The sequence below is a fragment of the Castor canadensis genome, chromosome 4, assembly GCF_047511655.1.
Source record: "Castor canadensis chromosome 4, mCasCan1.hap1v2, whole genome shotgun sequence".
Lineage (NCBI taxonomy): Eukaryota > Metazoa > Chordata > Mammalia > Rodentia > Castoridae > Castor > Castor canadensis.
This window is the reverse complement of record NC_133389.1, coordinates 178,232,506-178,260,309: the sequence shown is the minus strand read 5'-3', so window position 1 is coordinate 178,260,309 and position 27,804 is coordinate 178,232,506. Positions and strand designations below refer to the sequence as shown.

At 54.9% G+C, this 27,804-nt stretch overlaps 1 protein-coding gene and 1 pseudogene across 2 annotated transcripts; one reads left to right on the top strand and one right to left on the bottom strand.

The window, feature by feature from the left end:
* The first annotated feature begins 5,868 nt into the window (after nucleotides 1-5,868).
* Nucleotides 5,869-14,773, top strand: LOC109692281 (endothelin-converting enzyme-like 1). 2 transcript variants are annotated; one of them, XM_074069565.1, is made up of 18 exons: nucleotides 5,869-6,174; nucleotides 7,416-8,315; nucleotides 8,865-8,933; nucleotides 9,038-9,148; nucleotides 9,229-9,321; nucleotides 9,479-9,603; nucleotides 10,164-10,386; nucleotides 10,861-10,959; nucleotides 11,203-11,277; nucleotides 11,402-11,505; nucleotides 11,998-12,056; nucleotides 12,130-12,181; nucleotides 12,712-12,779; nucleotides 12,949-13,073; nucleotides 13,324-13,389; nucleotides 13,817-13,912; nucleotides 14,162-14,238; nucleotides 14,356-14,773. In XM_074069565.1, exons 2-18 carry the CDS (start codon nucleotides 7,527-7,529, stop codon nucleotides 14,453-14,455), a joined length of 2,331 nt encoding a protein of 776 aa, XP_073925666.1. In that variant the 5' UTR covers nucleotides 5,869-6,174; nucleotides 7,416-7,526; the 3' UTR covers nucleotides 14,456-14,773. The 2 variants fall into 2 exon arrangements, with proteins under 2 accessions (XP_073925666.1, XP_020028395.2); XM_020172806.2 differs by lacking the exon at nucleotides 5,869-6,174 and adding an exon at nucleotides 6,298-6,406.
* A 9,286-nt stretch (nucleotides 14,774-24,059) lies between these two features.
* LOC109692271 (intestinal-type alkaline phosphatase-like) lies at nucleotides 24,060-27,052 on the bottom strand (annotated as a pseudogene).
* Between the last annotated feature and the right edge of the window lie 752 nt (nucleotides 27,053-27,804).

The window sequence follows — 27,804 nt, the reverse complement described above, 5'->3', positions numbered from 1 at the left end:
GGGGCAGCCCAGATGTGACTGGAACTCCCAGATGTGTGGACAAGCACACCTGCCAGAGCACTGCCCAAGGGGCCAGCAAGGAGAAGGGAAGGTCAGAAATTTGACAGCCAAGTGTCCTGCTCAGGGGCCAATGTGGAGTTGGGGGGTCCTGGCACCTGCTACCTGCCTTCAAATGTGACTTATTACCAGATCCAGAGGATTCTGCAGGAACCCCTTGCCAAGGGTCTCATGACCTCAGGGCGGGTGCAGTAGGCAGAGGTGGGCATAGGCAATCACAATAGTACACGGGCACTCCATGGTTAGTCAAAACCTGGAATCTTGTCTTCTTTCTACTTTATGGAGTCTCTGGCAATACCCTCCCTAAACACACACACACACACACACACACACACACGTAAATAGTCTAGGAGGCCCACTCAGGACCAGGGCCCTGTGCCAAACTTCCTGAGACTCGTGAGCCCCTCTGTCCCCTCCCTTCTGCAGCCCTGCTTTCTCTCTCACAAGGGACAATTAGTGGCTCAGCTTTAATTAGCTAACGATCCCCTTCAGCTCCAATCACTTGAAATGATGATGGAGTGCTGGAGGAGGGGACCTCAGGCCCAGGGACCCAGTGAGCCAAGGAAGATTCCTTTCAGGTCCCATTGGTTTCTCTGCCTGTCCCAAGCAGTCATAGCAGAGGGCCATAGTAACCCTCACAAGAAGGGGTTTACAGGCTCTGAGGCCCACCACCCCATTTGCCACCATGTCCCCTGCCTGCAGTGGTTACCGAGCTGCCTGTCTGCCTCTCTGTCACATGGTGGGCCTCAGGGGCTTGGATGTCAGAGCTGTAGGTCTGCAGGCTTCAGACTCTCCACCCACTGTCCTTCTGGTCCCTCATTGCCTCATTGGCTCCATCAGCCTGTCTCCACCCCTGACTCCCTGCCTGGTGCCAAAGCCTTGCTGGGTAGGAATAGAGCAAAATCTGCTTCCAAGTGAGGAAGAGAGACGTCATTGGAAAAAGCACCATGTCACAGACAATGTCAGGTGGGGACAAATTTGGTACAGGATGTATCCAGAGCAACAGACAGAAAATGGCTGGGCCACTTCAGATAGCCCTTGCTGGCAAGAGCCCTTGGAAGTGGGGACATCTGGACAGAAGGCCAGGTCCCAGCTGCAGGCCGTGAAACTCCTCCTGAGGTCTCTGGGCAAAGCCAGTCTTAGCACCTGCCCTATGCTGGACTCAGCATCTTCAACGCAGTTCCCAGGCCTGAGGTCACCACTGAGCTGGCTCTGCCTTGGCCTGTCACCTGGGTTTTTAAGTGCCCTGTCTTCCTAAGGAGCTGGCCTTTCATCCTGTTTCTTATAGAATGCATGTCTCTGAGACTCTGAAGGCAAGAGACCCAGGTTCAAATCTCAGCTCCCATACTTACTAGCTGAGTGAACTTGGGCAGCTGTCTTTGCCTTTTTTGGATCTCAGTTTCCTCCTGTGTGAACTGAGGCCAACAATAGGGCTCCCTTGATGGGTTGGGAGAGACTAAGTATGGAGAAGCAGGTAGAGGGTGTGGCCCAGAGTGTGGCATGTGGTTCTGCCCACAGCTGTGGCCTGGCCCAACAGAGTCAGGCTGAGCACCATCCCTACCACACATCTCTTTGTGAAGAGAGGCCCTGGAGCCCACTTCCACAGTGGGGGAACTGCACAGCCTGCCAGAAGCCCCAGAAAGTTAAGACATGCCTAAAGGAGAGACACAAGGCTTGAGGAGAGGCCCTTGGCAGGAGGGGATGGCTTGGACAAAGGCACAGAGGTGGGGCTGCACCAGAGGTACAGTGGGCTTGAGGAGAGCCACTCAGCAGGGCATGAACCACTAGAACCAAGGAGATCTCAAAAGTACAGGACCAGGGGATCATAGACCCCCTGTGTTTAAGGCAGACTTGGGACGGGATAGGTGAAAGGGGCCTTCACATTGGTCCTCTTCTGAAACAAAAACGCATTTACATATTTCCTATATAAAATATAACATGGATCTGGAAGTGACCACGGAGAGGAGTGGGTGTGTGTGTGGAATGGAAGTGAGGGGGGCAAAGGAGGAGAGAAGTAGCCCCTCATTTTGGGCTGATGGGTGCCAGACCAAAGGAGAGCCCTGTTCAGGAGGTCAGACCTAGGCAGTCTTGCAGGTGGGTACTGGGTTTGGTACAGACCTTGAACTGGGGGGTGCTTCACACATGGGTCTCCATGAGCTGATCATAGCTGTCGCCTGAGCTGCTCAGATGTGTCCTCTATTATGGGACCTGAGTGGGAAGAACTAGAGATTCTGGCACAGGGGAGATCTTTGCAGCCAGTGTAGTGAGGGTCCAGGGAGGGCAAACCACCAGCTCATTGGGACAGCTCCTTACCAGATGGGAGAAGCCACTCCCAAGTGGCTCAGAAAGATGACTGGCAATTGGTCAAGAGGTGATAGAGGAAGGTGTTCCAGGCAGCAAATGCTAAGGCCCTGAGGTATGACAGAGCCAGATACATTCTGGGAAATGAAAATAAATCAGAACTACAAAGGGAAGAGAGAGGGAGAGGGTGTAGAAACAGACTAAGAAGGGCAGAAAAGGACGTAGAAGTGGCCACTGTCTCGAGGGTCACGAGGAGGTGGGTGAGGTCATTCGAGAGGGGTAAGGAATGGGTTCTGAGGGATGGAGGCCAGGAGAGGCAACTAAACTGGAGAAGGCCCAGCATCAGAGTCTTGCAAAGAAGCTCAGCCGGGGGTCTGGATAGGGTTGGGGAGACTCTGGCCTTCCTTTCTGTCACCCAACCAGCTGGGTGAGTCGTTTCATTTCTCACATTAAAAATCTACTTTGTGCCATGTGCTAGTGGTTGTAATCCTAGATACTCAGAAGGCAGAGATCAGGAGGATCACAGTTCAAAGGTTCGAAGCCTGTAAAATAGTTTGTGAGACTCTGTCCCAAAAATACCCAACATAAAACAGGGCTGGTAGAGTGACTAAAGTGGTAGAATGCCTGCCTAATAAGCATGAAGCCCGGAGTTCAAACCCCAGTGCTGCCAAACACAAAACAAAACAAGTCACTGTGGTGCAGTATGCCTGTACTCTCAGGTACTTGGGAGGCTGAGGCAAGAGAATCCCTTAAGCCTAGGAGTTCCAGACTAGCCTGGGCAACACAGAGAGACCCTGCCTTAAAAAAAAAGTAGTAATTTTTAAAAATCCATTTTCTGCTGTGAATACTGGATGAGATAAACTCAGGGAGGTCAGGTAGTAAGGGTAAGGAAGTTTGGGGAGGTGAAGGGCCAGGCCAGGAACCTGGCACAGGACTCTGAGAGCAAGTAGAGTACAGGATCCAGTCCCCTCCCAGACCCTACCAGGTGCCCAGGTAGAACTGATGGGCACCCCTTACCCCAAATGGTCAGTCACAGCAACAGGGTAAGTGCAGGCACAGGGCTGGGTGGTAGGGTACGTGGGTCTGTGGACCCCCACCTTTCCAAGGAGAGCCTGAGCCAGCCTGCACAGCCGCCTGACGGCTCCGACCTTTCTCCACCCATCTCTGCCACACCAGCCACTTGGGAGAATCATTTCATTTCTCAAATTAAAAATCCATTTTGTGCTGTGAATAATGGATGGATGAGCCCAGGGAGGCTGGGCAGAGGGCAGGAAGTTGATCGTGGCCCAGAAGACACCACAGAACTGCCAGGAGGCAGCAGGCTGGCTGGCCGGCGGGGGTGGTGGGGTGGGGGGTGGGGGAAGCTGGGGCATATTGCAGAGATGACTCCCTGCTCTGACATATTGCAGGGGGCTGGAGTTCTATTCCATGTTGTGCAGGCAAGAGCAAAGCTCAGATGGGTGAGGCTGGCCTGGATTAAGGCTGCAGTCCTCTTTTAGGGTGAGGCACATGGTACCTCACTTGGTGAATGCTTGACATGTGAGTCCTTAGTGTCAACACTGCTGTCCCCAAAGACTGCCAGAAGCCTGGGCTGCCGGGCCCTCCTTCCCTAGAACCCAGCCTCAGTAATGGTCCATCCAGCAGGTTAAGCAGGGTGGCCAGGATCTGCCTTTGGTCAGGGTGGGGATTGAGGGCTGGGTCCCCCAGCAGCTTGCCATCTCCCCCTTTCCCCCTGCCATATCTTCTATTTCTACAACAACCCTGGTTGCTGCCTCCCTCCACCCCAAGCTGGGGACCCAGTTACCTCAGGGCTTGTTGGCTGGGCATAGCTGGGCTCAGCTGTGTCATGTCATTCTCTTGCTCATTAGTCATGGGGTCACCTTGACATTTGTGGGAGGAGCTCTGGAAATCTCAGAGTGTGAGAGCTGAAGGTCAGACTCCAACAGACATTTATTCACCCAGTCCTCATTTTCTCTTTCTGAGAAGAGGCAGGACAGTGAAGGTGGTGGTCTCCGGCCCCTCTTTTTATGGGCAGACTGGGTAGAGGTAACTAAGACTGAGTGGTTAGAAGACCCAATCCTGAGCCAATTCCAGTTGGCCCTGGCTGCTGCGCTCAGCGCTGGGGTCAGTCTGGGGGAGCCTCATGGGGCTGAGTGTAGGAATGAGACTGAGCAGAGCAGGTAGACAGGATGGAGCAAGCCAGGCTGGGCTGCCTGGCTGGAGTCAGGAGGCAGATGGACAGATCAATGGCAGCTGAGTGTGACCAGAAGGGGAGTCAAAAGCTGACCTGGGAGGGAGGGAGGGGTAGAGAGAAGAAGCTGATAGCCTGGGTCCCCTGTCCTCCAGTGGCTGGAGTAGAGTCCCTGGGGAAGCATATTTGCCTCTGTGCCTTGCTATTGGAGGAGAGTCGGCTTCCTGAGACAATATCCATTTTTATATTTCTTGGAAATTTCGCGGCATTCATTTCGGGGAAAATAAAAGCTGTCATTGCTGGAGAAATGATACCAATCAGGGCCTGAAAAGGCTGGAAAATTATCCTCCTGAAGACAGAATGTTGAGGGGAAAATGCAGATTAAAAGCACAAAGAGCCACTCTGCCACCGCCCTGCCCTCCCTTCCCCTCCCCCTCATGGAACCACCACATTTTGCGTAATTCCATCTTCCCTCTGTAGAATTAATTGGATCTGAGAACAACGCATGGGGCAGAGGAGGACCCTGGGATGGCCAGAGCCAGAGGCAGAATATCCAGAGTAGGGACTTAGGGATGGAGAGATGGACAGCCACCAGTGGTCCAGAAGCTGATTTATGAGCAGCCCTGGGAGAGGAGCACAGGATAGTGGGCCAATCCTTGCCCATCTTGTCATGCTTTTATCAGATGGGACTCCATGGCTGTTTTAAACATTGCTTAGGCCAGTTCTGCAGGCAGGAGTCCTAAGACTTGGGTGTGCTGGTGATTTGTGTGGGTCCCTGGTGAGGGGCAATAGAGGGAGAAGAGGTGGGAAGAGCCAGTCAGAGAAAGCAGAGACTCCAGAAACGGTATCATTCGTCCAGGAAGCCCCTAGTTATCAGTATTGCATGTGGGCTAGGCCCTTGTGGGTGCAGTGAGGAGGCAGGCAGAAATAGGCACTCTCCCGGCAGGAGAGAGGTCCTCCGTTGAAAATGCGAGTCTACCTGGAGGAAGAGGGTGAGTGGATAAATTCACCTTACCCAGCCTCAAACCGAGGTCTTGAGATTCGGGATCTGTCCGAGGTCTGAGGCTGCTGGCAGAGGGACAGGCTCTTCTCCCTCCATGTCTGCACCATTCCTTTCTAGGCCTTTTCTCCCTACCTGGGCCAGGGCCAACCAAGGTTGGGGAGGTTGGTAGTCGCAGCCTCAGTCTCTTCTTGCAGGTTCCCCACTGGGGGCTGGATGAAGGGAGCTCGGCCAACCAGAGCCCCAGACGTGGGCTGCTGTGGGCAGGAGTTAAAAGGAAAAGGATAAGGAAGTCTCGGTATTAAAGGCTGCTCTGTGCCAGGCACTGTGCAGGGCGGATACAGGCTCTCCATCCGTGCCTCCCCACAGCCCTACCGAGTCCTCCCTGGGCTGAGCTCGTCTGGGACGGCCCACGCGCCTCCTGATCTCCAGCTTCAGCCCCTTTCGGGTGGGCTGGTAGGCGGCGCGGCTCTGAGTGAAGGCACCGCATCAGAAGGGACCCTTCTTGCGGGAGCAGCAGCTACACTCACACCTCCCGGGACGGAGCCCAAAGCTGGTGCACAACCCTCAGGAGAGTGTCTTCACGGCCGCGATCCCCACCTCCGCGCTGCCGCCGAGCTGACAGGTAGCCAGGAGGGAAGCAGGAAGGAGGGGGCGCGCAGGGCGGGCGGAGGAGGGTGGAGCCGCCGGCGCGCCCCCTCCCTCGGGGCCGGCGGGCGGCGCGGCGCGGCAGGCTCGGCGCGGCAGCAGAGGAGGCGGCAGGCGCACGGAGAGAGCGGCCGCCCGCCCCGCTCCGCTCGGTTCCGGCTCAGGGCCGACCCATCGGTGCTCGCCCGGCAAAGGCGCGCACCTGCCGGGTAAGTGGCGCTCGAGACCGCTGCCGCCGCGGCCACCATTGCAGCCACTTTCACAGCCACCGTGGCCGCTGCGCTGAGCCTCGCGGCTTTGTCTGCGTCCTCCCGGCTCTGGCTCCAGCTGCGGCTGCGGCTGTGACTCCGGAACTTGGTTCCCCGGATCCGCTGACTGCGCGGCACGGCGCAGAAGGCTCTGAGCCCGGGGCTCCAAAGGCGCTGGGGGTGAAACTTCCGACTAAGTTTGGGTTCTGGGGAGAACCTGTTGAAGTCGGGAGTAGACCGGGGTGGGGACGGATGGCAGAGGATGAAACCTATCTCAGGTTGTTCCTCAAGGCCATCGGGGGAGGAGGAATGTCTCCCAGATCTTGGAATGGAGGTTGCCTTTTGGGGGAAGAACGTGGTGGGCATTTGGGCCACCGAGGAGGAGCCAGAGACCATGCTAGGAGGAGTGGTTTTGCGGAATTCTGCGAGGACAAAGTTTGGTTCTTTGGTGGTTTTCTTGAGTGTCCTTGTCTGAAGTGACAGAGAGCTGAAGCTCTCTTCAAAACAGAGCTGAAGGCAGTTTCAGGGTCCGCATAGATGCGCCCCTGGCCACACCTCCTTTCTCCAGTCTCCGCTATCCTCCTCCCTCGCCTGGCCTTGGCTGAAGCAGCTTTTGGACAGAAAAAGCAAAGGCAAGAGCAATAGTCTGCCAATGAAGTCCTACTGTGTGCCAGGCCACGTACCCAGACCCCTCTTGCCTTCTGCCAGGGGCCCTTCAAGTCCGCAAGGCGGTGTGCAGGAGATGGAGGAGAGGAGGGAGGCGGGTTAAAAGACTCCACTGTGCATGCAAAAGGTGGTGGTCACTTTGAGCTCTCCTCTACCCTCCTCCCAGGGTGGCAAAGAGAGGCCAGGCCCCAAGGGTTTTGGACCCGAAGGCCTCCAGCTTCTGGAACTAGGCCTCTGCCGGGCCTCACCCTGGATTCCTTCTGGATGCAGAGCCATTCAGAACCTGTCTCTGTCCTTCCCGCAGCTGTGGACCTGGGGACATGCACAGGCCAGCAAGGAGGCCCGCCGCCTCCCCAAGCATCATCCTGTAGGGGACCAAGTTAGCCAAGGCTTGTGCAGCGTTGACCTCCGCGCCATGGAGGCCCCATATTCTATGACTGCACACTACGACGAGTTCCAGGAGGTCAAGTACGTGAGCCGGTGTGGCGCGGGGGGCGCGCGCGGGGCTTCGCTGCCTCCGGGCTTCCCGCGGGGTGCAGGGCGCAGCGCAGGCGGGGCGCGGGCCGGGCTGCCCCGCTGGAACCGGCGCGAGGTGTGCCTGCTGTCGGGGCTGGTGTTCGCCGCCGGCCTGTGCGCCATCCTGGCCGCCATGCTGGCGCTCAAGTACCTGGGCCCAGGCTCAGCGGGCGGCGGCGGCTCCTGTCCCGAGGGCTGCCCCGAGCGCAAGGCCTTCGCGCGCGCCGCCCGCTTCCTGGCCGCCAACCTGGACGCCAGCATCGACCCGTGCCAGGACTTCTACTCGTTTGCGTGCGGCGGCTGGCTGCGACGCCACGCCATCCCCGACGACAAGCTCACCTATGGCACCATCGCGGCCATCGGCGAGCAGAACGAGGAGCGCCTGCGGCGCCTGCTGGCGCGGCCCCAGGGAGGCCCGGGCGGCTCGGCGCAGCGCAAGGTGCGCGCCTTCTTCCGCTCGTGCCTCGACATGCGCGAGATCGAGCGGCTCGGGCCGCGGCCCATGCTCGAGGTCATCGAGGACTGCGGGGGCTGGGACCTGGGCGGCGCGGCCGAGCGCCCGGGGACGGCGGCACGCTGGGACCTCAACCGGCTGCTGTACAAGGCGCAGGGCGTGTACAGCGCGGCCGCGCTCTTCTCGCTCACCGTCAGCCTGGACGACAGGAACTCCTCGCGCTACGTCATCCGCGTGAGTGTCCCCGCACCTCGCCGGGGGCGGGGGACCCTGGGCGCTGCGAGGAGCAGGCGTGTCCCCGCGGCCCTGAAGCCGGGGCGCGTGTCCAGGGCAGCGACAGCAGCTGATGGCGAGCCGGCAGGAGCCGGCGGGAGGAGGGCGCAAGTCATTGCCCGGGAGGAAGTGCAGTGTTTAGTGGAGCGGCGGGAGCCACAGTTCCCAGCCCTCCCGCGGGCTGTGGGAGCAGTGAGGGACCAGGCAAGGGCAGGCCAAGAATGCCAGGGACCCCCAACTCCCAGTGCACGGGCCCGCGCATGTCCCCACAAGTAGGCAAAGGGAAGGGGTAGGCAGTGGCCTCTGCCTTGAGTCTCCAGGCTGGGCCTGGGGGGCTGGGACTCTGACCAGCTGCCCTGCGTGCAGGAAGAGGCTACTGTCTGTGTGATGCTGGGGCTTGTGACAGTGGATGTCTGGCAGGTCCTCACTGTTTTGGCATTGGGGTGGGAAGTCTGTCTGGAGAAGCTGACACACTGACCTCTGACCTGGAATCCCTGCCTTCCTCTCCAGATTGACCAGGATGGGCTCACCCTGCCAGAGAGGACCCTGTACCTAGCTCAGGATGAGGAGAGTGAAAAGGTGCCTGAGTGTGGGATGGACCGCAGGGAAGGCTGGGGCCCCAGCAGGGATGGTCCCTGGCTAGGTCTGTCCCCCTCTTGAGGACAGCCCCTGTCCTGGCTCAGATCCTGGCGGCATACAGGGTGTTCATGGAGCGTCTGCTCAGCCTTTTGGGAGCCGATGCTGTGGAGCAGAAGGCCCAGGAGATCCTGCAGCTGGAGCAGCGGCTTGCCAACGTAAGCCATGGGACTGGGGACTGCCCCATCCTGGGTGAGGGCAAGGGGCACAACTGAGTCCACTGTGCTCTCCACCCCAGATCACAGTGTCAGAGTATGATGACCTCCGGCGAGACGTGAGCTCCATGTACCATAAAGTGACCCTGGGGCAGCTACAGAAGCTCACCCCCCATGTGAGTGTGATTCAGATCTGGAGGGCAGGTGATTGGGAAGCATGCTGGGATTCGGAGGTCATTATCCCCGGGTGTTTCGTGCACCTGGGTCCCTAATGCTCTCCTTGCCCTCCCTGAACTCTCCCTGTCCTCTGTGGTTCCTGCCCTGGGCCCACAGCTGCGGTGGAAGTGGCTGCTGGACCAGATCTTCCAGGAGGACTTCTCAGAGGATGAGGAGGTGGTGCTGCTGGCCACAGACTACATGCAGCAGGTGTCCCAACTCATCAGGTCAACCCCCCACAGGTGCGAATGCAGGTCATCCACCACTGCTATCCCTGCTCCTTGCCTCAGTACCCCCCCTGGCCCTATCTACTTGATGACCTTTGAATGGTCACACGGAAGGCATATGGGGGGAGGCAAGTGGGGTACTGGAGTAGAAGTCTAGATCTCAGGTTCAGAGGCTGGTGCTCCATCCTGCCCCATGTGATCCTGGGCCGTCTGAGGCATCCCCGTAAGGATGGGGAGGCTGAGTGAATGGCTCCCAGGGAAGGTGTGGCCCAGGCTGTTCTATCCCAGGACCACTCATGGGTGCCAAGTTTGAATCAGGAATCTGGCCAGTCTCCCACCACATAGAAAGGGGGGACGGTGCCGATCCATTCATTGATTGGTCAGAGGCTCTGTGACTGGGACTCAGGATCTTTCAGGTTGTGGTTCTGCTTACCTGGATTGACCTCTCACCCCTTGTTATTTGGGCATGGTGGGTACCGGGTCCCAGCCCAGCATGAGAGCATGCTGGTGGGGCAGGCCTCGTGTAGTCTTCCTGCATGGCTCCTTGACAACGCCCTGCTTCACCTGTCCCCCAGGATCCTGCACAACTACTTGGTGTGGCGTGTGGTGGTGGTCCTGAGTGAGCACTTGTCACCACCATTCCGTGAGGCACTGCATGAGTTGGCCCGTGAGATGGAGGGCAGTGACAAGCCCCAGGAGCTGGCCCGAGTCTGCCTGGGCCAGGCCAACCGCCACTTTGGCATGGCTCTTGGTGCCCTGTTTGTACATGAGCACTTCTCAGCTGCCAGCAAAGCCAAGGTCAGGCTGCCCTGGGTGCAGCATGGGGGTCAAGTGTTGAACTTGCTATAGAGAATTGGAGGCCCCTTACATCTCCCCTGTAACTTGGGCCCCAGACTCAGTTTAGGGCTTAACTGTGTCTTAGGCTCCAGGATACTCCTCATCAGACTTCTTTCCCCAGAAGACTAAGCGTTGTCATCTGCAGGTGCTCTTCTCTGCTATGCCCCTGCCTGCCCTTCTTAGCCACACTCAGGAGGCATGGCCATAGGAATGTACAGAACTGTTGTGGGTCAGTTTCCTCCTTCCAGCTTGGATCTTATTGTCATGGAGCTGGTGCTCCCCACTGTGGGTCCCCCTACCTCTATGATGTCTCGCTGGTGCTCTGAGCCTATGAAGTGGTACCAGGTGATAGGAATACCTTAGTTGCTAGGTGCTGGGACCAGATCTTAAGCCTTCATGGTTTACCCTTGACTTGCCCGGCCCATGACCTGGTAGGTGCAGCAGCTGGTGGAAGATATCAAGTACATTTTGGGCCAGCGTCTGGAGGAACTGGATTGGATGGACGCCCAGACCAAGGCAGCAGCTCGGGCCAAGGTGAGATGGAACCTGAGTCCCAATTGTGGGTTCATAAACATTTTTGAGTACCTACTGAGTGCCAGGCACTGGGGATAACAAGAGTGAATAAAAGAGACAAAGATGCCTTTGTGGAATGACATCCTGGCAAATTCTGCTCTATGGTCACTGGAACCCCCAAGCTGGCCTAGTGCTTTCTCCCTTGGCGGTGAGGGGGCTGTCTTCAGAGGACCTGGGCCACTCCCCCTACCCTCTTACCCACAGCTCCAGTACATGATGGTCATGGTCGGCTACCCAGACTTCTTGCTTAAACCTGAGGCCGTGGACAAGGAATATGAGGTAGCCCCCGTCTGGCCCGGACCCGTGGAAGTCCGCCCCCAGACACAGCGGGAATCACAGCTTTTTGGCTAATGGCTTGGCCCTGCCCTGGCCCAATGCTGAACTCTGCTCATCCCTCATGCAGTTTGAGGTCCATGAGAAGACCTACTTTAAGAACATCTTGAACAGCATCCGCTTTAGCATTCAGCTCTCTGTTAAGAAGATTCGACAGGAAGTGGACAAGTCCACGTGGGTGCCTGGCCCCAAGCTGGGGGTTGGGGAAGGACCGCGTGGGAGAGGGCCCCTTCCCAAGACCAGGGGTGGGGTAAACCACTTCAAAGCCTTATGTGTGGGGTGCATGGACCTGTGAAGGCCATTGGGATGGGATCAGCAGGGTGGTGGCCCAGAGGCCACACTGTCAGAAGCTTCCTGTGGCTGGACCATCAGCATTGCCTTCAAAAAGGCTTGGGGGCTGGATGAGGTGGTTCACGCCTGTCATCCCAGCTATGCGGGAGGCATATATAGGAGAATCAAGGCCTATTTTTGCGGGCTTGGGCAAAAATATGAGACCCTATTCAAAAAATAACTAAAGCAAAAAGGGCTGGGGACATGGCTCAAGTGGTAGAGTGCCTGCCTAGCAAGTGTGAGTTCAAGTACCAGTACTGATTTAAAAAAAGCTAAGATGTGAGAGTCATCCAGGCAGTGTGTGACTCCACTGCTGACTGCAGCTTCCCTCCACAGATGGCTGCTCCCCCCACAGGCACTCAATGCCTACTATCTACCCAATAAGAACCAAATGGGTAAGGAGGTGTGTGCTGACAGGGGGAGGGCCTGAAAATGGTTTATGTCCTTCTGACCACACTCTTCCCTTAGTGTTCCCAGCTGGTATCCTGCAGCCCACACTGTATGATCCTGATTTCCCACAGTAAGTAGATGTGATTGAGGGGTGAGGCCAGGCTCATAGGCCTTGTCTGCAGATTGGGGCAGGGGGGTTTTACTGTTCCCCAGCTGGGCTGAGTCCCCACAGTTCTACTTCATCCTTGGTTATTTAGAATTTGTAGATCTTTTTTTTTTTTAACTTCCTGGGTGCCCCCCCACCAGCCGTTTTGCGCTTTTATAGAAGTGAAGGAACCTGTGTGGGGGTGTGGGGGGTACTCTAGTGATGAAGAAGGAGACCAAATCCCCATGCAGTTACCTCAGTTTCCTTTGTCTCCTGTCTCACAGCCCCCACACCTTTGTTAGATGTTGTTTTCTAAGAGGCACTGGACAGGGAGCATTGAGTTTTTTTCTCCTAGCCCATGAGGAAGCTGAGGGATGTCTGCCCAGGATCTTATAGATATTTGTGTCGCCTTCATGGCCACCTCTTTGCCTGGATGATGGCCTTCAGGGACATGGAAGCATGGGGATCTCAGAGGGCAGACAAGGCTGGGGCCTGATGCTGCTGCTGTGGTCCAGGTCTCTGAACTACGGGGGCATTGGCACCATCATCGGGCATGAGCTGACCCATGGCTACGATGACTGGGGTGAGGCCTTTTGGAGCCTGAGAGAGTGGCCGGGGGAGGGGGAGCACAGGCAGTGGGAAGCTGGTGGATGATGGGATGATTGGGGCTGGCAAGGGGAGAGCAGGGGCTCCATGTCTAGCCTGGCTCTGGGATGAGGCTCAGTCTCAGCCTGCTGACCCACTGCCCACAGGGGGCCAGTATGACCGCTCTGGGAACCTGCTGCACTGGTGGACAGAAGCCTCCTACAGCCGCTTCCTACGAAAGGCTGAGTGCATTGTCCGCCTCTACGACAACTTCACTGTCTACAACCAGCGGGTGAGACCCCCCTCCACCCCTGTCTTTCATGCCCTTTCATCCTGGACTGGGAGTGCGCATACTTGTGTGCACTCACACAGGCATTAGTGAGTTCACACAGAATCACACTATACACGTGTGTGGTGGGAGGAGAAGGCTTTTCTAAAAAGTCTCTTGGAATGGAGAGGGTGGTTGGGGTTAGGGGCAGAGGCCCAGGGTAGCCAGGTCTGCACAAGGCCCCATGTAGCTCCTGCCTCTTCCCTTCTGGCAGGTAAATGGGAAGCACACGCTTGGTGAGAACATCGCAGACATGGGCGGCCTCAAGCTGGCCTACTATGTGAGCCATTCTGCCTACCCTCTGTCCCTGCTGGGGGATGGGTGGGAGCTGATGAGGAGCCCGACTAGAGACACAGAAGTTCCTCCTTCCTCATCTTGCTGAGTTCTGGCCTGGACAGGGGCAGGGTTTGTGCCTGGCACAGGGTCCACTGGGAAAAAGAGGCACAGACCCTCTCTTCACAGGAGAGCAGGGAGGGCCGTCTGGAGGGTTGGCGCTGGCATGTGGTCAGCCTGCCAAGTACAGTGCAACGGAGGGTGACCAGGCTGGGAGCACAGCGTGGTGGGTGATGTCCAAAACTGGATGGGTAAGGAAGGGGCTGGCCTCCTGAGCTTAGCATCCTGGGGAGGAGCTGACTGGCTGGAGGGTGGAGGAGGGGCAGTGTCCAGAGCAAGTGGGCATAGCCGTTCCCCACTCTGTGTACCCCCAGGCCTATCAGAAGTGGGTGAGGGAGCACGGCCCTGAGCACCCTCTGCACCGCCTCAAGTACACACACAACCAGCTCTTCTTCATTGCCTTTGCCCAGGTGGGTCAGGTGGGGGGCCAGGTAGGGGTCAGGGCTGGGGAAACAGCAAACAGGATCAGTCCCAGTCATGCCTTGCTAGGTCTTGAGTGACCATCCCTGGAATCCAGCTTGTCTCCCATCACTCCTCAGAGGTGATGGCCCTAGGGATTCTGATGGAGACCTTAAGTCCTGTCGTGGAAGATGAAGGTAGACAGTAGATGCCTGCCTCCATCTCCCCCTCTCTTCTCCTCTACCCACTCGGGGGCCTAGAATTGGTGCATCAAGCGGAGGTCGCAGTCCATCTACCTGCAGGTGCTGACTGACAAGCACGCACCTGAGCACTACCGGTATGCCCCACCGCCTGCCTGGGCCCCATCCCCTCCCTGTGTATGAGGTGGGAGCAGGAGTGGGGGTGGGAGCTACCATTGGGACCCACACCATCAGGGTCTCTCCCCACACCCCAGGGTGCTGGGCAGTGTGTCCCAGTTCGAGGAGTTTGGCCGGGCCTTCCACTGTCCCAAGGATTCACCCATGAACCCGGCCCACAAGTGCTCTGTGTGGTGAGCCTGGCCACCCACTGCCTGCCTGCACGCCTCCACTGCCCCGCACGAATCACCTCCTGTCAGCTGCTGGGACAGGCATGCGCCCATGCTGCCCTGCGCCAGGCCTTCCCAGCTTCTCTGGGACTTCCCTCCTGTTCCCTGCAGTCCCTCACTTCAGAAGGGTGGAGCAGGGGTGGAGTTGGGTTCCAGGGGCTTGTGAGGGGAGAGCTGAGGTGCCCAGATTCATTTCTAGAGAGCCAGATCCCTGGCCCAGATGGATTGTACAGGCCCCACCTCTACTGTGTTCTTACTGAAAAGTCTGGTTAATAAAGCTGCTGTATTGTCACCTTGGCCTCCTCAAGTCTGAGTGTAAGCTCAGGCTCACTCTCAAGTGGGACCCTGGCGAAGACCTTCTTGTTCCCTCTGGTTGCACTAGCTTGGCAGCGTCTGTCCCACCTCCCTGGGCTCTTTTGTCCTCTCTACTAACCACTACATTCCCCCCGGCCAGTCCTCTGTCCCTTTTATTTCTGCCTGGGGCTTCTGCCAGTATGGGACACTTGAAGACCAGTCTTGTGGCCTGTTGATCAGCATTTTGGGGTGATGTGGGGACTTTCTGGCAGTGGAAAGCAGGAGACGCTTCTGCAGTGTCTTAGCCAAACCTTGGCATCAGTCAGCTTCTTCTCTGGGAAAGGGGTCCATGGCCCCCAGTTCAGGAGAGGCAGGCTTCTGCAGTTGGAGCTGGGGCTCCTGGAGAGGTAAGGAAAGGAGTGGGAGGGAGCTGGAAGAAGGGCTTCAGGTGTGGCCAGGAGTGGAAGGGAAGCAGGAACTGCTGCCCACCCAACACCGACAGTGGATCAACAGTGGCAGGGACCATCCTCATATTGAGCAACAGATTCCCGATGTCTTCAGAGATAGGGGCCTTTGGGCACCTGTTCTTCCCAGGCCCGTTTTCTTATATCTGGGGTCCTGTCCCCATCTCATAGTACAGCAATGAGTCTTCAACCAGTCCAGTTCTTGTCACCATGCTCAGAGAACATCTGACCAGTGTCACCCAGCCTTGAGTGATGTTTAAGAAGTCTCTGTTATCTGAGCCTTGGGTAAACCAGTGTGTGGCCCTGAGGAGGGAGTCAGAATCAAGAAGGACCCCTCAGGAGTGGCCAGTCAATGAAGGGTTAGAGGCTGTTCCTCCCAGTATACTGGTGGTCACACAGGGATCCTATGGTTCCGGAGGAACTGCAGAGGGTATACCACTAAGTCCTGGGCACAGAGCCTAGCTCAGAGCTGCCTGTCCCCTGGCATACTCCATGGAGGTGGGCCTGCAGGGGGATCTGGGCCCCATGGAGGTACTGCATTTCTGGACCATCCTTCTGGGTTGGGCAGACATACATACCATGTCTCTCAGGCAGTTGAGACAGAAGGATAGCTCTCTCCCTGCCTTGACCTGCCACCTACCTGTTGGTCCTGGTGTCTGAAACCCTGCACACCCCAGCCATATCCCATCTCTCTGGCCTGGGATCCTGGTTGGCACTGGGCTTCAGGCCCAGTCCTTTTGCGCCTGTCCTGAGTTTCCTAGCTCCACCCAAGACCAATTCCTTCAGTTTCTGTGTCCCTTAAGGGGCGGCCTCAGGCCAGCAGACCTGTGGGAATCCTCCAGCAAGATGCACAGGATCTGTGCATCTTGTCTTGCATAGGGAATGAAATGCAGTGAGTCCAGGTCACTACTGGGGCTGAGCCCCTTCCCCTCCGTCTGTATCCTGCTGTAGACTTCATGAATTTCTTGACCCTGAGGCTGCTTTGAAGCAGGTGACCTAAGGCTGTGTGATCATGTGTCACCCAAACTGCTCTTCCAGACAGGCCCTAGGAGCACCCTCACTGCCACCCAGTGAGATGGACAGAGTACTAGGTCACCCCACTGGTGTGTGGAGATGGCCATGCCTTGGTTTCTGAGTTCCCTTAAACTTGAGTATTCACACCAAACTCAGTGTAGGCTGGTAGGTGTTCTGTTAGGAAGTCACACATGTAGCACAAACCATGGTCATGTCTTTATCTGCTGGGTCCTGTGCTCAGCGCCTCGTTGGGGATTGGCTGATTGACTAGTTCACCAGGGTGGAGGGTGAACTAGCTCAGCTGCTGAAATCTGGCCTCAGTTTCCCTTGTGTTTGGTGAGGGGTTAGCAGTGCAGCTCTAAAAGCCATTCCCAGTGTCGACGTGATTCTAGAAGCACCAAGGGGCGGGTTGTGGTGGAACTCGCTCCATCCATGAGCTCACCCACGCGGCAGGCGTCCTCAGAGCAGCTCATTGGAATGACAGAAAGCAATCTTCCGCTAAGCATTTAATAGCAGGGAAATAAAGGAGCTGGGATGCTTATAACAGCGCTGAAGCTTCCAGGCATCCACCTGCATGCCCACGTGCCGGGAGCCTCACCGCTCCCACCTCCACCTTCCTCAGAGACTGGCTGGACCTCTGCACAGAATCTGCTTCTACCACCCACAGTTTTGTAGCTGGGCTTCAAGTCTAGAGATTATTGCTGGGTGACCTCAGCGAGGCAGTCACATTCTCTGTGCCCAGAACTGTCATCAGCATAGGAGTGGCAAAGGGTGCACCAGCTTATAGCCGCCTGCAATGATGGAGCTACATGAGTGTCCCTCCTCCCTCCCCAGAGCCCCATAGCCACACTGTCCATAGTCCCCCTCAGCCCCACCCCGACTCATCCCTGACTCAGGGTCCTCAAAGTCAAGGGTGCAGGGGATGCCCCTCAGCCTGGGCTACATCTCCACACACTAGGGAGGATTTGAAACTAGCTGCAAATATGGCTCAGGAGGGGCTAGTAGTGAAGGTGGGTGGACCCAACTCTAGGTCAGTGGCCCTGGGAGTTCTGGAGCACCCAGGAGCAGCACAGGGTGTCTGGTACCACTGAGTACCAGGCTTCTCTAACCTGTTAAGTGAGTTAGAATTCTATGTCTGGGACCGGGTGCTATCTCAGACTTGCTGAAGGTTTGGGATGCTGAGGCAGCACAGCCAATCCAGCTGCTGAGGTCTGCTCTCTTTCTCTCTCTCTCTCTTGCTTCTGGGTTCTTCACCCTTCTCCTAAGCTGGTTTATTGATTATAAGATTATTAAAAAGAACAAATTTCCCTTTCTTGGGTGGGGTCCAGAATTGTCCAGATGCTAAGCAGTGTCTATGCATGCCCCCCGCCCCCGCCGCCATTGTCTTCTTAGCCCCCACCCCCACCCCCATTGTGAGGCCAGGGCGAGGCAGTATTGCAGAGTCCAGCCTCCCTGCTTTCATCCTCATGTACCAATGAGACTGTGGAGGAAAGATTTATTTTTACAGATATGAATTACTTTGTCTCCCACCCCTTAAAAGGCAGAAGAGATGACAACTGGGTTTTTTTTTTTTAATTAGCATTTTCTCCTTTCTTACTCCCATTGAGAGATGTGCAGGCACTTCCAGCATCTCCCCCAGACCACAGGAGCTATGAAGGGGCTTCTTGACAAACCAGGACCCTCTCAGCTTTGGAGTTAGTTAGTTAGTCAGCCCTCCAGGCCTAGGTCACTGCACAATGACTGATCTGCAGGAGGCGGAGTAGTTCATGGAGAAACATACAAGCCACCATTCATGCTATTTATAATTTCTTCATATGCCTCTAGAAGATTTCAGGACAATGAAAAACTAAGCCCATCCTCCCGAGGGAAGTCCTTGCTCCGTAAGCTCACTTGTCATTGCATTTTGGAGTCCACAGATTTGGACACCACATAACCGACTGAGACCTTGGCAGTCATGTAGAGAATGCTCCTCTTCTCTGCAGCATCTTTAGGCAGCAGTTCAGCCTTGCCTGGAAAATCACCACAAGCAGGAACAAAAGGAGCACGGACTCCTGGTTCCCAAAGCCCCTTTCCTTTGGGAAAAGTAATTGTGCCCTGGCCTGGCCTTTCCTGCAGAGTCTACAATAAGCTGGAACCCATACCCTGTGTCCTGCTGAGGGCCTCCACCCCCACCACCGTGACTCCCCCTCCTCTAGTCTAAGGCAAGCCACAGCCTCCTGTTCATATGACCTCTGGGCTCCTTCCCCCAGCCTGGGGTGAGGGTTCTCAGCTTTTGCTTGTTTGCACATGCTCCACTAGATAGGATCCCCATTCTCTGCTACCAGTTGTTCCTCACTTTAACCCAGGTCACTAGCTCAGGTCACCCTTCGCCTCACGATGTGCCGTGCCATAGCAAAAATAAACCAACTCAATTGATCACAGTGAATGCCTCTTCCTGACCACCTTCCTCACACCCCAGTGCAAGGTTCAAGGTGCCCATGGGATGCAAGGAGCACTGGCTTCATTCCTAAGCCAGCCAAAGTCCAGCATGAGCTCATCTGGTTGGAAGGCACAGCAGGCGCCAGGCTTCCCTAACCTTGGCTGCTGCCTAGAATCCAGGAGCCTCTGGCAGCCGCTCATAGCTGATTCATGGGGCCAGCAGGCAGCTCAAATCCCCAAGCCGCTGTCACATGGTGCTGTTAAACAGCATCTCTCCTTGTCTATACTTTGCATAAATAATAAAAAAATAAAACTCCCATCTTCCCGTGGGACCAAATGCTCGCAGGGGCCGCTGTCAGGATCTGCGTGGCGAGGTCTGAAGGCCGCTCTTTGGGGAGCATCTTCCTCTCACCTGAGGAGTCCCTGCAGGGTGGAGAGGGAGTGGGGATGTCATGCTGGCTGATAATGACAATTTACAAGTCCAGCGAGTCAAGAAAGGGTCAGAACAGGACACAAGGGCCTGGAAGTCTCCCCTTTAAAAGGGGTAGGCAGTGGCCTGGCCATTTGGTACAGGGGGAAGCTATTTTTCTCTTTGGGAGCAGCTCAGGAGCTACAAGGCTGGTTCCTAGGCTCTGTGCCAAGTGCACCATCAAAGACTGGCTTCCCAGTGGGCAAGGTTATATCAAGGGGAACTTCCAGCTGCTTGTCGCTGCTGCGGTCTGTTGTGTGCACTGCTAGCAAGTGTGGAAGCTCCAGGCAGCAGGAGTAAGTAGGCCCTGGGGCCACCTTATATCAGAGGGGTGATTGCAAACTCTGTGCAGCCTCCTACAGGCCCCTGGAGGCCCCAGAGGTTGGATTCTGCAGAGGCTTCCTTGAAGGGTGATTGCTTGCTGTGCAGATGCTAATGGGGTGGGGGGAACACCTGTTTTGGGGACCAGCGGGGGCAACATCAGCATCAAGGTCAGGAGGAGGGCACACCTGACACCTGCCTTCGTCCTCCTGAGAAACTGAATGGCAGTGTGCCTGTTTCTACCCATTAGGCCCTCCCCGTGTCAGTCACCAGAGCTGTGCAGGAGCAGGGGTAGGGGCTTTGTGAGCAGGGACAGTTGGTGGGGACCTGTGGTGCCCTCTGGCCCTTGCAAGGAGCTGAGCTGGGCATGGGGTGAGGTGCCCACCATCACAGGGTCTGAGGCCCAGGGCTCAGTATGTTTGGCTAGAGGGACTTCAGACCCTCTTGGGTGCCTACTATATTCTGGGCTCTCTGCAGGCCATATTTCCAGCCCATGCCTTGCCACAGCCCTGCACAGTGGACATCCTATGACTGGAATAAGCACTTTGTCATATTTAATATTGGGCTCCATACTGGTACCTTCACCCTTCAGCTGAGCACCCACCTCATAGGATTCTCAGGTATCCCAGCAGAAAAGAATGGGCTGCCTTTAGCTAGGGGCTGACCTAGTACCCAGCCCCCTCCCTTTTTGCTTATTGTCAGTGGGTTGCAGTGTATTAGAGTTCAGTGTATTTATCTATTGGATTTATGTATTATATGATCTAGTTTTAACCAAGCTAATCCTCCAATATGGACAAGTGGCCTACAAAAGATGCCTGTAAAGAAAATGAAAATAATACCAACAATCTATGGCCAGGCAAGCCACAAACAGAAGATTCCTTACTGCTGGTACATGCTCATCATCCCCAGGTTACAGAAGTGGCAAGAAGTTAGCCCCGAATGTAAGGACAGAAACACAACAAAAATATGTGAAGCACTCCCCATCGTTCTTGGTGAAGCTTCACCAGGTGAAGCTCCTGGTGAGCGCCCTGGGCGCCTGTGTGCCTTGAGACAGTCATCAACAACAGCACAAAATCCTCATGGTTTGGGAGACATTTAAAAACAGCTTTCAGAACATGAAGACAACCCCCCACAATTTTTTTCCCAGTGATGTTTAAAGTTATGTGCTATTCAACCCAGTACTTTTTGATATTTCCCTAAGCAATGATAAATATTTGGAAAGCTCTTTTAAAGTTTCTTGCATAATAGCATAAGACAAAAAAACACCTACCACCAGGCAAACACTTTTTCTTTCTGCTGCAGTAAAAATGGCAGAAACAATGAACAGTAAATGATCTGTCGACACACCGAAAGGCATTTCTTTGTCAGCAAATACTCTTGGAAGATGTGGGGAAAATATTGCCATAGATTGGAAGAAACGAGTATTAGAGCAAATTACCCAGTGTGGGAGGTCTGCTGTACAGTTGGCTGAAAGTACAGATGTCTCTAACACGTCTCAGCTTAAGGTATTTGCTGGATTCGCTTCCAATAATGAAATACACAAACCACTTTTTTTTCTTTTCTTTCTTTTTTTTTTTGGTGAGCCACTAAAGGAAAGATATAGCAGAGAAGATATATTGCCAACAGTAAATGCCTTGTTGAATAAAAACAATGTCATATGGGGAAAACAGGGAAGTATAACCACTGATGGAAGAGCTACTCAGAAAGGATTTTTTTTTTTTAAAGATTCTCAATAACAATAAGGGTGCAGAGGCAGCATTGCCTGCAAAACTCACCCACCGGCTCATCCACCCATGGTCAAACCACTGCAGGAAGCAGAAGCACAAAACCAGGGTTGTAGGAGGCCATCAGGGTTAATTTTATAAAACCAAGAATGTCCTTTTAGAGTAGGAGTCTTATGGTACTGGGTAACGAGATTGGGTGTGGTAACCAAGACTTTCCAGACCACAGAGAAGGAGCCATGAGTGAGTTATGGCAAAGGACTGAAGTGCTCTCAGTTTTCCTCTTTCTGCCTAACTTTCCCTCCCTCCATCCCTTCTCTCCCTCTCTTTCTTCCTCCCTCTCCTCCACTTCTTTTGAGAAAGGGTCTTGTTATGTTTCCCAGGCTGATCTGGAACTCCTGGGCTCAAGTGATCCTCCTGCCTCACCCTCCCCAATAGTCGGGACCATAGGTGCACACCACACCCAGCTCTTTCCTTCCTTTCCTTCTTCTCCTCCTCCTTTCTTGTCCTTTTTCCTTCTTTATTTTTTTTTGGTGGGACTTGTGTGTGCTAAGCAAACACTCTACCACTGAACTACATCCCCAGCCCTCCTCCTCCTTTTCCTCTTTCTTCTTAAGATGAGTGTGGTGACTTTTTTTTTAAGGTAATGAGAGCAGTCAGTTTTAGGCACTCAGTAAAAAGGTTGAAAAACTACATGCTCTTTCATGCTCCATGTCCTTTAGTTAGGGTGTTCTTTTAATGAAGAAGTAAGAAGGTAATTGTCTTTGAATGACAACTCATGCTAAGGAAAGAGCATTTTGAAAACATGTTTGAAAAGTGTTTTCACTGCTTTTGATTCTGTGGCCAAAAATGTACTTGACTAATAAAACATTCATGGTACACCTTGAAATGTGAAAGCACACACTACTCTAATCTGTCTTTTTAAAATTTAGGTATAATCTATATACCATAAAATTCACCCTACAAAGCACACAATTTAGTAGTTTTTAGACTATTCACAAAGTTGTACAATTACCATCATCTAATTTCAAATTAAGCTGTTTCAAAACTCATCGATTTAAAACAAAGAGGTGCTTGGGCTTTGAGACATTTATAAAATATAAAATGTGTTACATTTCACGTTGTGTTGAAAGACCACCTAATTGACACCAAGGAAGGCAGAAGTATATATACTAGCTGGATCTTAACAAAAGCTGTCCAAAATAGACTGAATTTAAAAACAAGCAGGATGATTTAGTGAGCTTGGCTAACGATGCCCTTCCTCTATTCAGCTCCCATATTTTTGTGACAGCCACTAAAACCTAGAATTGAAATAAACTGCCCTGAGAGTCAGGCCTTCAAAGTGATGTTTTACAGTGTTAAATAAAGATTTTTAGTAAATAAGGATGTATATTCAATCATATTAATATTTCTAGTGGAAGTAAAATGTGTTTTTGTAGCTTTGTAAGTGTACAAATAAATTTGTAATGTGGTAAAATTTACTGAAAGATGTGCTTGATTTCACCTTTATGTAATTCTTTCAAATGTTCTCATTGGGGCAGGTTAAATACACGCTAAATATGGTTATATTGGGGTAAGGGCCCCAGAATGTTTGGAGTCAGTCAGAAATGTTTGGAGTTTACACCTCCCCTCTAGTTCCCATCTCTTGCCTCTGCGCTACCCCTCAAAAAAAAAAGGAATGGAGGAAGGGAAGAGAAGGGAAGGGAAGGGAAGGGAAGGGAAGGGAAGGGAGGAAGGAAGGAAGGAAGGAAGGAAGGAAGGAAGAAAGGAAGGAAGAAAGGAAGGAAACACTTCCACAAACAGCCACAGTGCTATGTTCTAAACTGGGTCTTGTCAACCCCTACTGGAAGGCTTGCAATCACAACATTCTATAGTTCAAATTTCTGCTTCTCCCTCCCGACCTGTTCTTACCCATCAGGCTTTACCTCAAATGTTCCCGCTGATGGCTGTCTCAAGGCTTGCACTACTGTTTGCGTTGGTCAAGCCTTCGCTGTGTGCAGGACTCTTAATCAGTGGTGTACTCCTTAGGCAGCCTTTCCCTGGCCTCCTGATCCCAACCACCCACCCCTCCACCTGCACTCCCTGATGCAAGCACTCAGGGCTTTTCTTTCTAGAAAGTATTGCAGGCATCACATTGTATAACAGTTTATTATTGGTTGTCTCTCCTAGGAGAATGGCACTGCTGGAGGATAAGGAATCTTCTTTGTTCAGAATTTATGTACTGAGGTGGCCTAGGGATGGAGCCAAGGGCTGCGCTGGGGCTCCCTGCCTGGCCTTAGAGTGGACCAGGCATGAGGGAGGGCCATCAAAGAAAAGCTGAGTGACTTGGGGCTGAGTGACTGGACCCCTGTGCAGGGTGCCAGGTGTGAAGGTGGCCAGTGAGGGGAAGCCAAGGGTTGACAGCCAAGGTTTTGACACATTAAAACTCCTCTGGGGATCCTGGTCCCAGTAGCCTCCTTGGCCTACTTGCAGTGTCCGTTGGAGAGTGGTGCAAAGCCAGCCTCTCCCAGATCCCTTCTGTGATGGAGTCCTAGGGTACCCAGGGGTTGTGGGGTCCTGGCTTGGTGGAGGACACTAATGGGTGGTTGTGTGCTTGGTCCTTCACAAGGCTCTAAGTAGGGGTAGAGTGGCTGTCCAGCCCGCTCCTGTCCTACACTGTAAGGAGCAGAGTCGGAAGGGATGTCCCACAACAGCACGAGGTGTTGGGCATTTGTCTTGGCCTCACCAATTCCTTTTTTGGAGTGAAAAAGGAAGCCCTGTGGGGTCTGAGGCCGGTTGATCTGTCACAGGTGAATGTCTCAAGGAGAATCTCAAGTATTGAGGCCTAATGGGGCTCCCCGGGGAGGGGCGCAGGAGCCAGCTGAAAGGCACTCAGGGTGAGGAGGGCCTGGGGTTATCAGGACACAAGGAACATCGGGGACAGCCTGAGGTGGAACCTGATGGAGACAAGGAGATCAAGGAGTCACCGCCCCCAGAAACAAGCAGCAGCAGCGTGCAGGCCAATAGCGGCAGCGACAGCGGGGCTGCAGCAGGGCCAAGGCCAGGGCCAGCTGCGTCGGTCTGGCCAGGGGTCGCTGTGCCGCTGTGGTCGGCAGGGGGCGGCAGGTTGCAGGCGGCGTAGGGCTCCAGGCAGCCGGCGAAGGCCATGACGTGCGCGATGTAGCTCTGCTCCTGCACGCCGTGCACCAGGTGCGCCTGCGGGCCGCGCGCGAACACCGCTACGTCCTCGCCGCCGTGCGTCTCGGCTGCCAGCGGCACTGCCGCCTGCTGCTCGTACGTGAGGTCGCCTGGTGGTGCGAGGTGTTCAGCGTGGTGGCCTCCACCCTAGGAGTTCCCTCCACTTCCCGATCCCTGGCCTGCGGCCCTGCTGCACTCACCGCTCTCACTTTCAGTGACATTGGGCCTGTCGCCTTCCTTGTAACCCGGCCCATTCCCATACAGGATGGAGGTGTAGAACTTCCCATCCTCGGCCTTGAAGGGAGCCAGACCTGCATGGAGAGAGGTGGACACCTAAGTACTGCTTCTGGAGCGCATGCGTGCCATGTGCCCGCACCTTTTGCCTGGGCACTGGCTTAATGCTCACAAGACTGCGGTGCTGTCATTAAGCCCATTTGACAGATGAGGAAACTGAGGCTCAAAGAGATTTCTGCCATAAAGTTGATGTAACAATAGCTGTCACTGTCCCCTGGCCTACTGAAGATGGAGGTCCCATGAAGTGTGTAGCCACCAAAAGAGAAGACATGGGAGTGGTCAGCGGTGACAACCGTGAGTGTGTCCCGCTTTTTGATGAGCTGACCCGCTTTCTCAATGGCAGTGTCGAACATGACAGCCTCAGTCAGTGCCAGATAAGCCGTCCTCAGGTGATGACCACGATCGATGCAGCCCTCTGCACAGAGCAGGTGGGAAGGGGTGACACCTCATCCTGACCTGGATCTGTCTCCATTCTGTTCTGTCTGAAACAACCACTTACCTTCCACAAAGAGATAGAAGCCACTGGGGTTCCTGCTTAGCACAAGCATGTCCTCCAGGGAAGGGTCCAGCAAGGGGTCTCGGGAGATCTCAAATTTTGTATCTACAGACTCAAAGAGGCCTGAGGGAGAAGGGAGCCCATCATGACCACATGGCTGGGTGGAAGGAGGGTCATGGCACACATGCACAGCAGAGGTCATCTGAGGGTGCCAGGGCAGGAAGTGGTGGGTCATTACCCATAAGGTATGTCACTGACGAATTCTGGGAAGCCTGGATCAGCTCTTCTAGGTTCCAAACATACTAGGCTCCCTGGAGGGACATGGCCAGCTCTTAGCACATAGCCTTAAGACCCACAGCCTTTCCCTGCCCTGTCCCCCTGGGCTCCCCTATCACCTGGTTCTTTGTACCAGGTTCCATCCATCCAGCCTGACTCCTGTCTCATTAGCATCATTTGGATATTCAAGGTATGGTCAGGAAACATGTATTTTTGTCCCCCACCGAGGATGACCTGTGGTCAAAGGATCAGGACAAGTAGACTCATGGGCCCCTGCCCCCTTCTCCCAGACAGTCCCAGCTCCCCCACCAGGTCTGTGGGAAGGGCACCCACCCCTGACCCTCTCCCCTGTGGGACCTAGGGCTCTGCCTGTTGGTTGGCCAGGGGCCACAGCTTGTGCCGGGCCCTCCCTTCCAGCCAGCCCCTTCTCCTTGTCCTTGTGTCCGCGTTAATGTCCATGTTGGAGATTAGCTGGGTGGTAATGTCTACGCAGCCCTCCTCCTGCGCTGAGGCAGGCATGTCAGCATCTGAATACTAGTTGTGGTTCACCGTGTGAATGTATGTGCCAGCTGGCGAGGCGTGCTGCACTCTGGTGGTTGTCACCAATCCCACAGACTTCCCTGGAGATGGAAGAGGTCAGGGTGGGTCACCAAGGCCTCCAGGTCTGCCCTTGCCCCAAGCCCAGTCTCAAACCCATCTGCTTTCTTGGCACGGTACATCACGGAGAGGACCTCACTGCCATGTGTTGTGTTGCACTGGTCAAAGTGGGCAGCCACACTCAAGCCAATGGTCTTATATTTGACCTTGACTCCACATAGGTAGGCTGTGGCTGTGCTTGCACTGTCTGGGACCTGTCTGTCCACACTGTGTGTCTGAGGACAGTCATTCTCATCTGAGCTCTGAGCAGACATTTAGTCTTTCATCAGGCCTGAGGCCTATGCTCATTGTTTTGGACACTTTCCTAGGCCCCAGCTCCTCTAGGTCCTTCTGTCTGCCACCATCTCCAGCCCCTTCCCCACTTCCTGCTGTGGAGGACTCAGGTGGCCCAGCACTCACCTTGGACAAGGCCAGGTATGGGAAGTGGTCCATGGCCAGGGGTGTCTCAGGCCCCGGTTGACCTTCCAACTGTCCTTTCAGGATCCGGGTGGCTGTCACCGTAGACACCCCCATTCCTGAAGGAACAGAACCCTGTCAGGCCCAAGCCCCTGAGTGGGCCTGGACCTGCAGTGGGTGCAGGGATGTGAGGGCCGTGGCGGGGGGCAGGCCTTGCACGCTCACCGTCCCCCAGGAAGAGGATGAGGTTCTTGGCTGCTGTCTGAATGGGCTGCAGCTTCTTGGCTGTGTTCAGGGCCTCCGCTGCCTTTTGATTCCAGAAGGCTGGATTCTCCTCCTCCACTGGCCAAGGGGTGAGTGGTGACAGGGTCAGTCTGGGAGCCAGCCAGGGGGAGGGGGAGGAGTAGGAGCGCCTGGGAGAGTCCATTACCGGGGATGACACCAAGGCACAGCTGTAGCCTCAGGGCGAGGAGCAGCAGCAGCAGCCAGGATCCCTGCATGTCTGCAGCTGGTGGTGGTGGGCTTGCAGCAGGATGGCTGGACTGGGACACCAGGGTACCAGCTACAGCACAGGTGTCTGGGTTTAAATAGGCGTAGGCTTTGTTTCTGGCCGTAAAGGCTCTCTGTCCCTCTCTAAGCCCCAGGCACCCAACCTGGCCCCACCCCAGCCCTGTGAGCTAAAGCCTGACTGGCTGGAAGGAAACTGCAAGGTGTGGCTAGGTAGCCTAGGGCAAGGATGTGACAAGGCAGTCATGGTGGGCCCTGTGTAGTGTCTCCCCCAGGTAGGGGAGTGGGTTTGGTGCAGGTGACCTCTGAGCGGGGAGGGTTTGCTCTGTGCTGCTATAGGCCACCCACCCCTCTGCTCATGCTGTCTTGTGGGAGTTCATCATTCCTTCCTTCCTGACAGCAGCTGGGGACTAGCTCTGTTCTAGGTGCTGAAGCCAGGTGGGACTCAAATTCCCAACCTGGACCAGGGCCTCAGCTTTAATTTCCTGATGCCAAGAGCCCATAGAGGAAGAAAAGAAGGCCCAGGGTGGCCTGGCTGCCATGTCACCCACTCATTAAGCTTGGCATGGGCATGTGGAGCCAGAAATAGGGTCCCTGAGTGACTGTGCTGCTGGAAATGGTGGGGCTGATGAGGACCATATCTTTGGGGGCCTGGTCTATATCTCCAGTTATTGAAGGGCTGGGCAAGCCTTCCCTTGTGTGGGGCCAGTGACCTGGGCAGGAGACACACATGGGCTTCATCTTTCAAAGAGGCCGGCAGGCTTGTGCCCATAGGTTGACCCCTGTTGCACCCTGGACAAGTAGACAGATCCC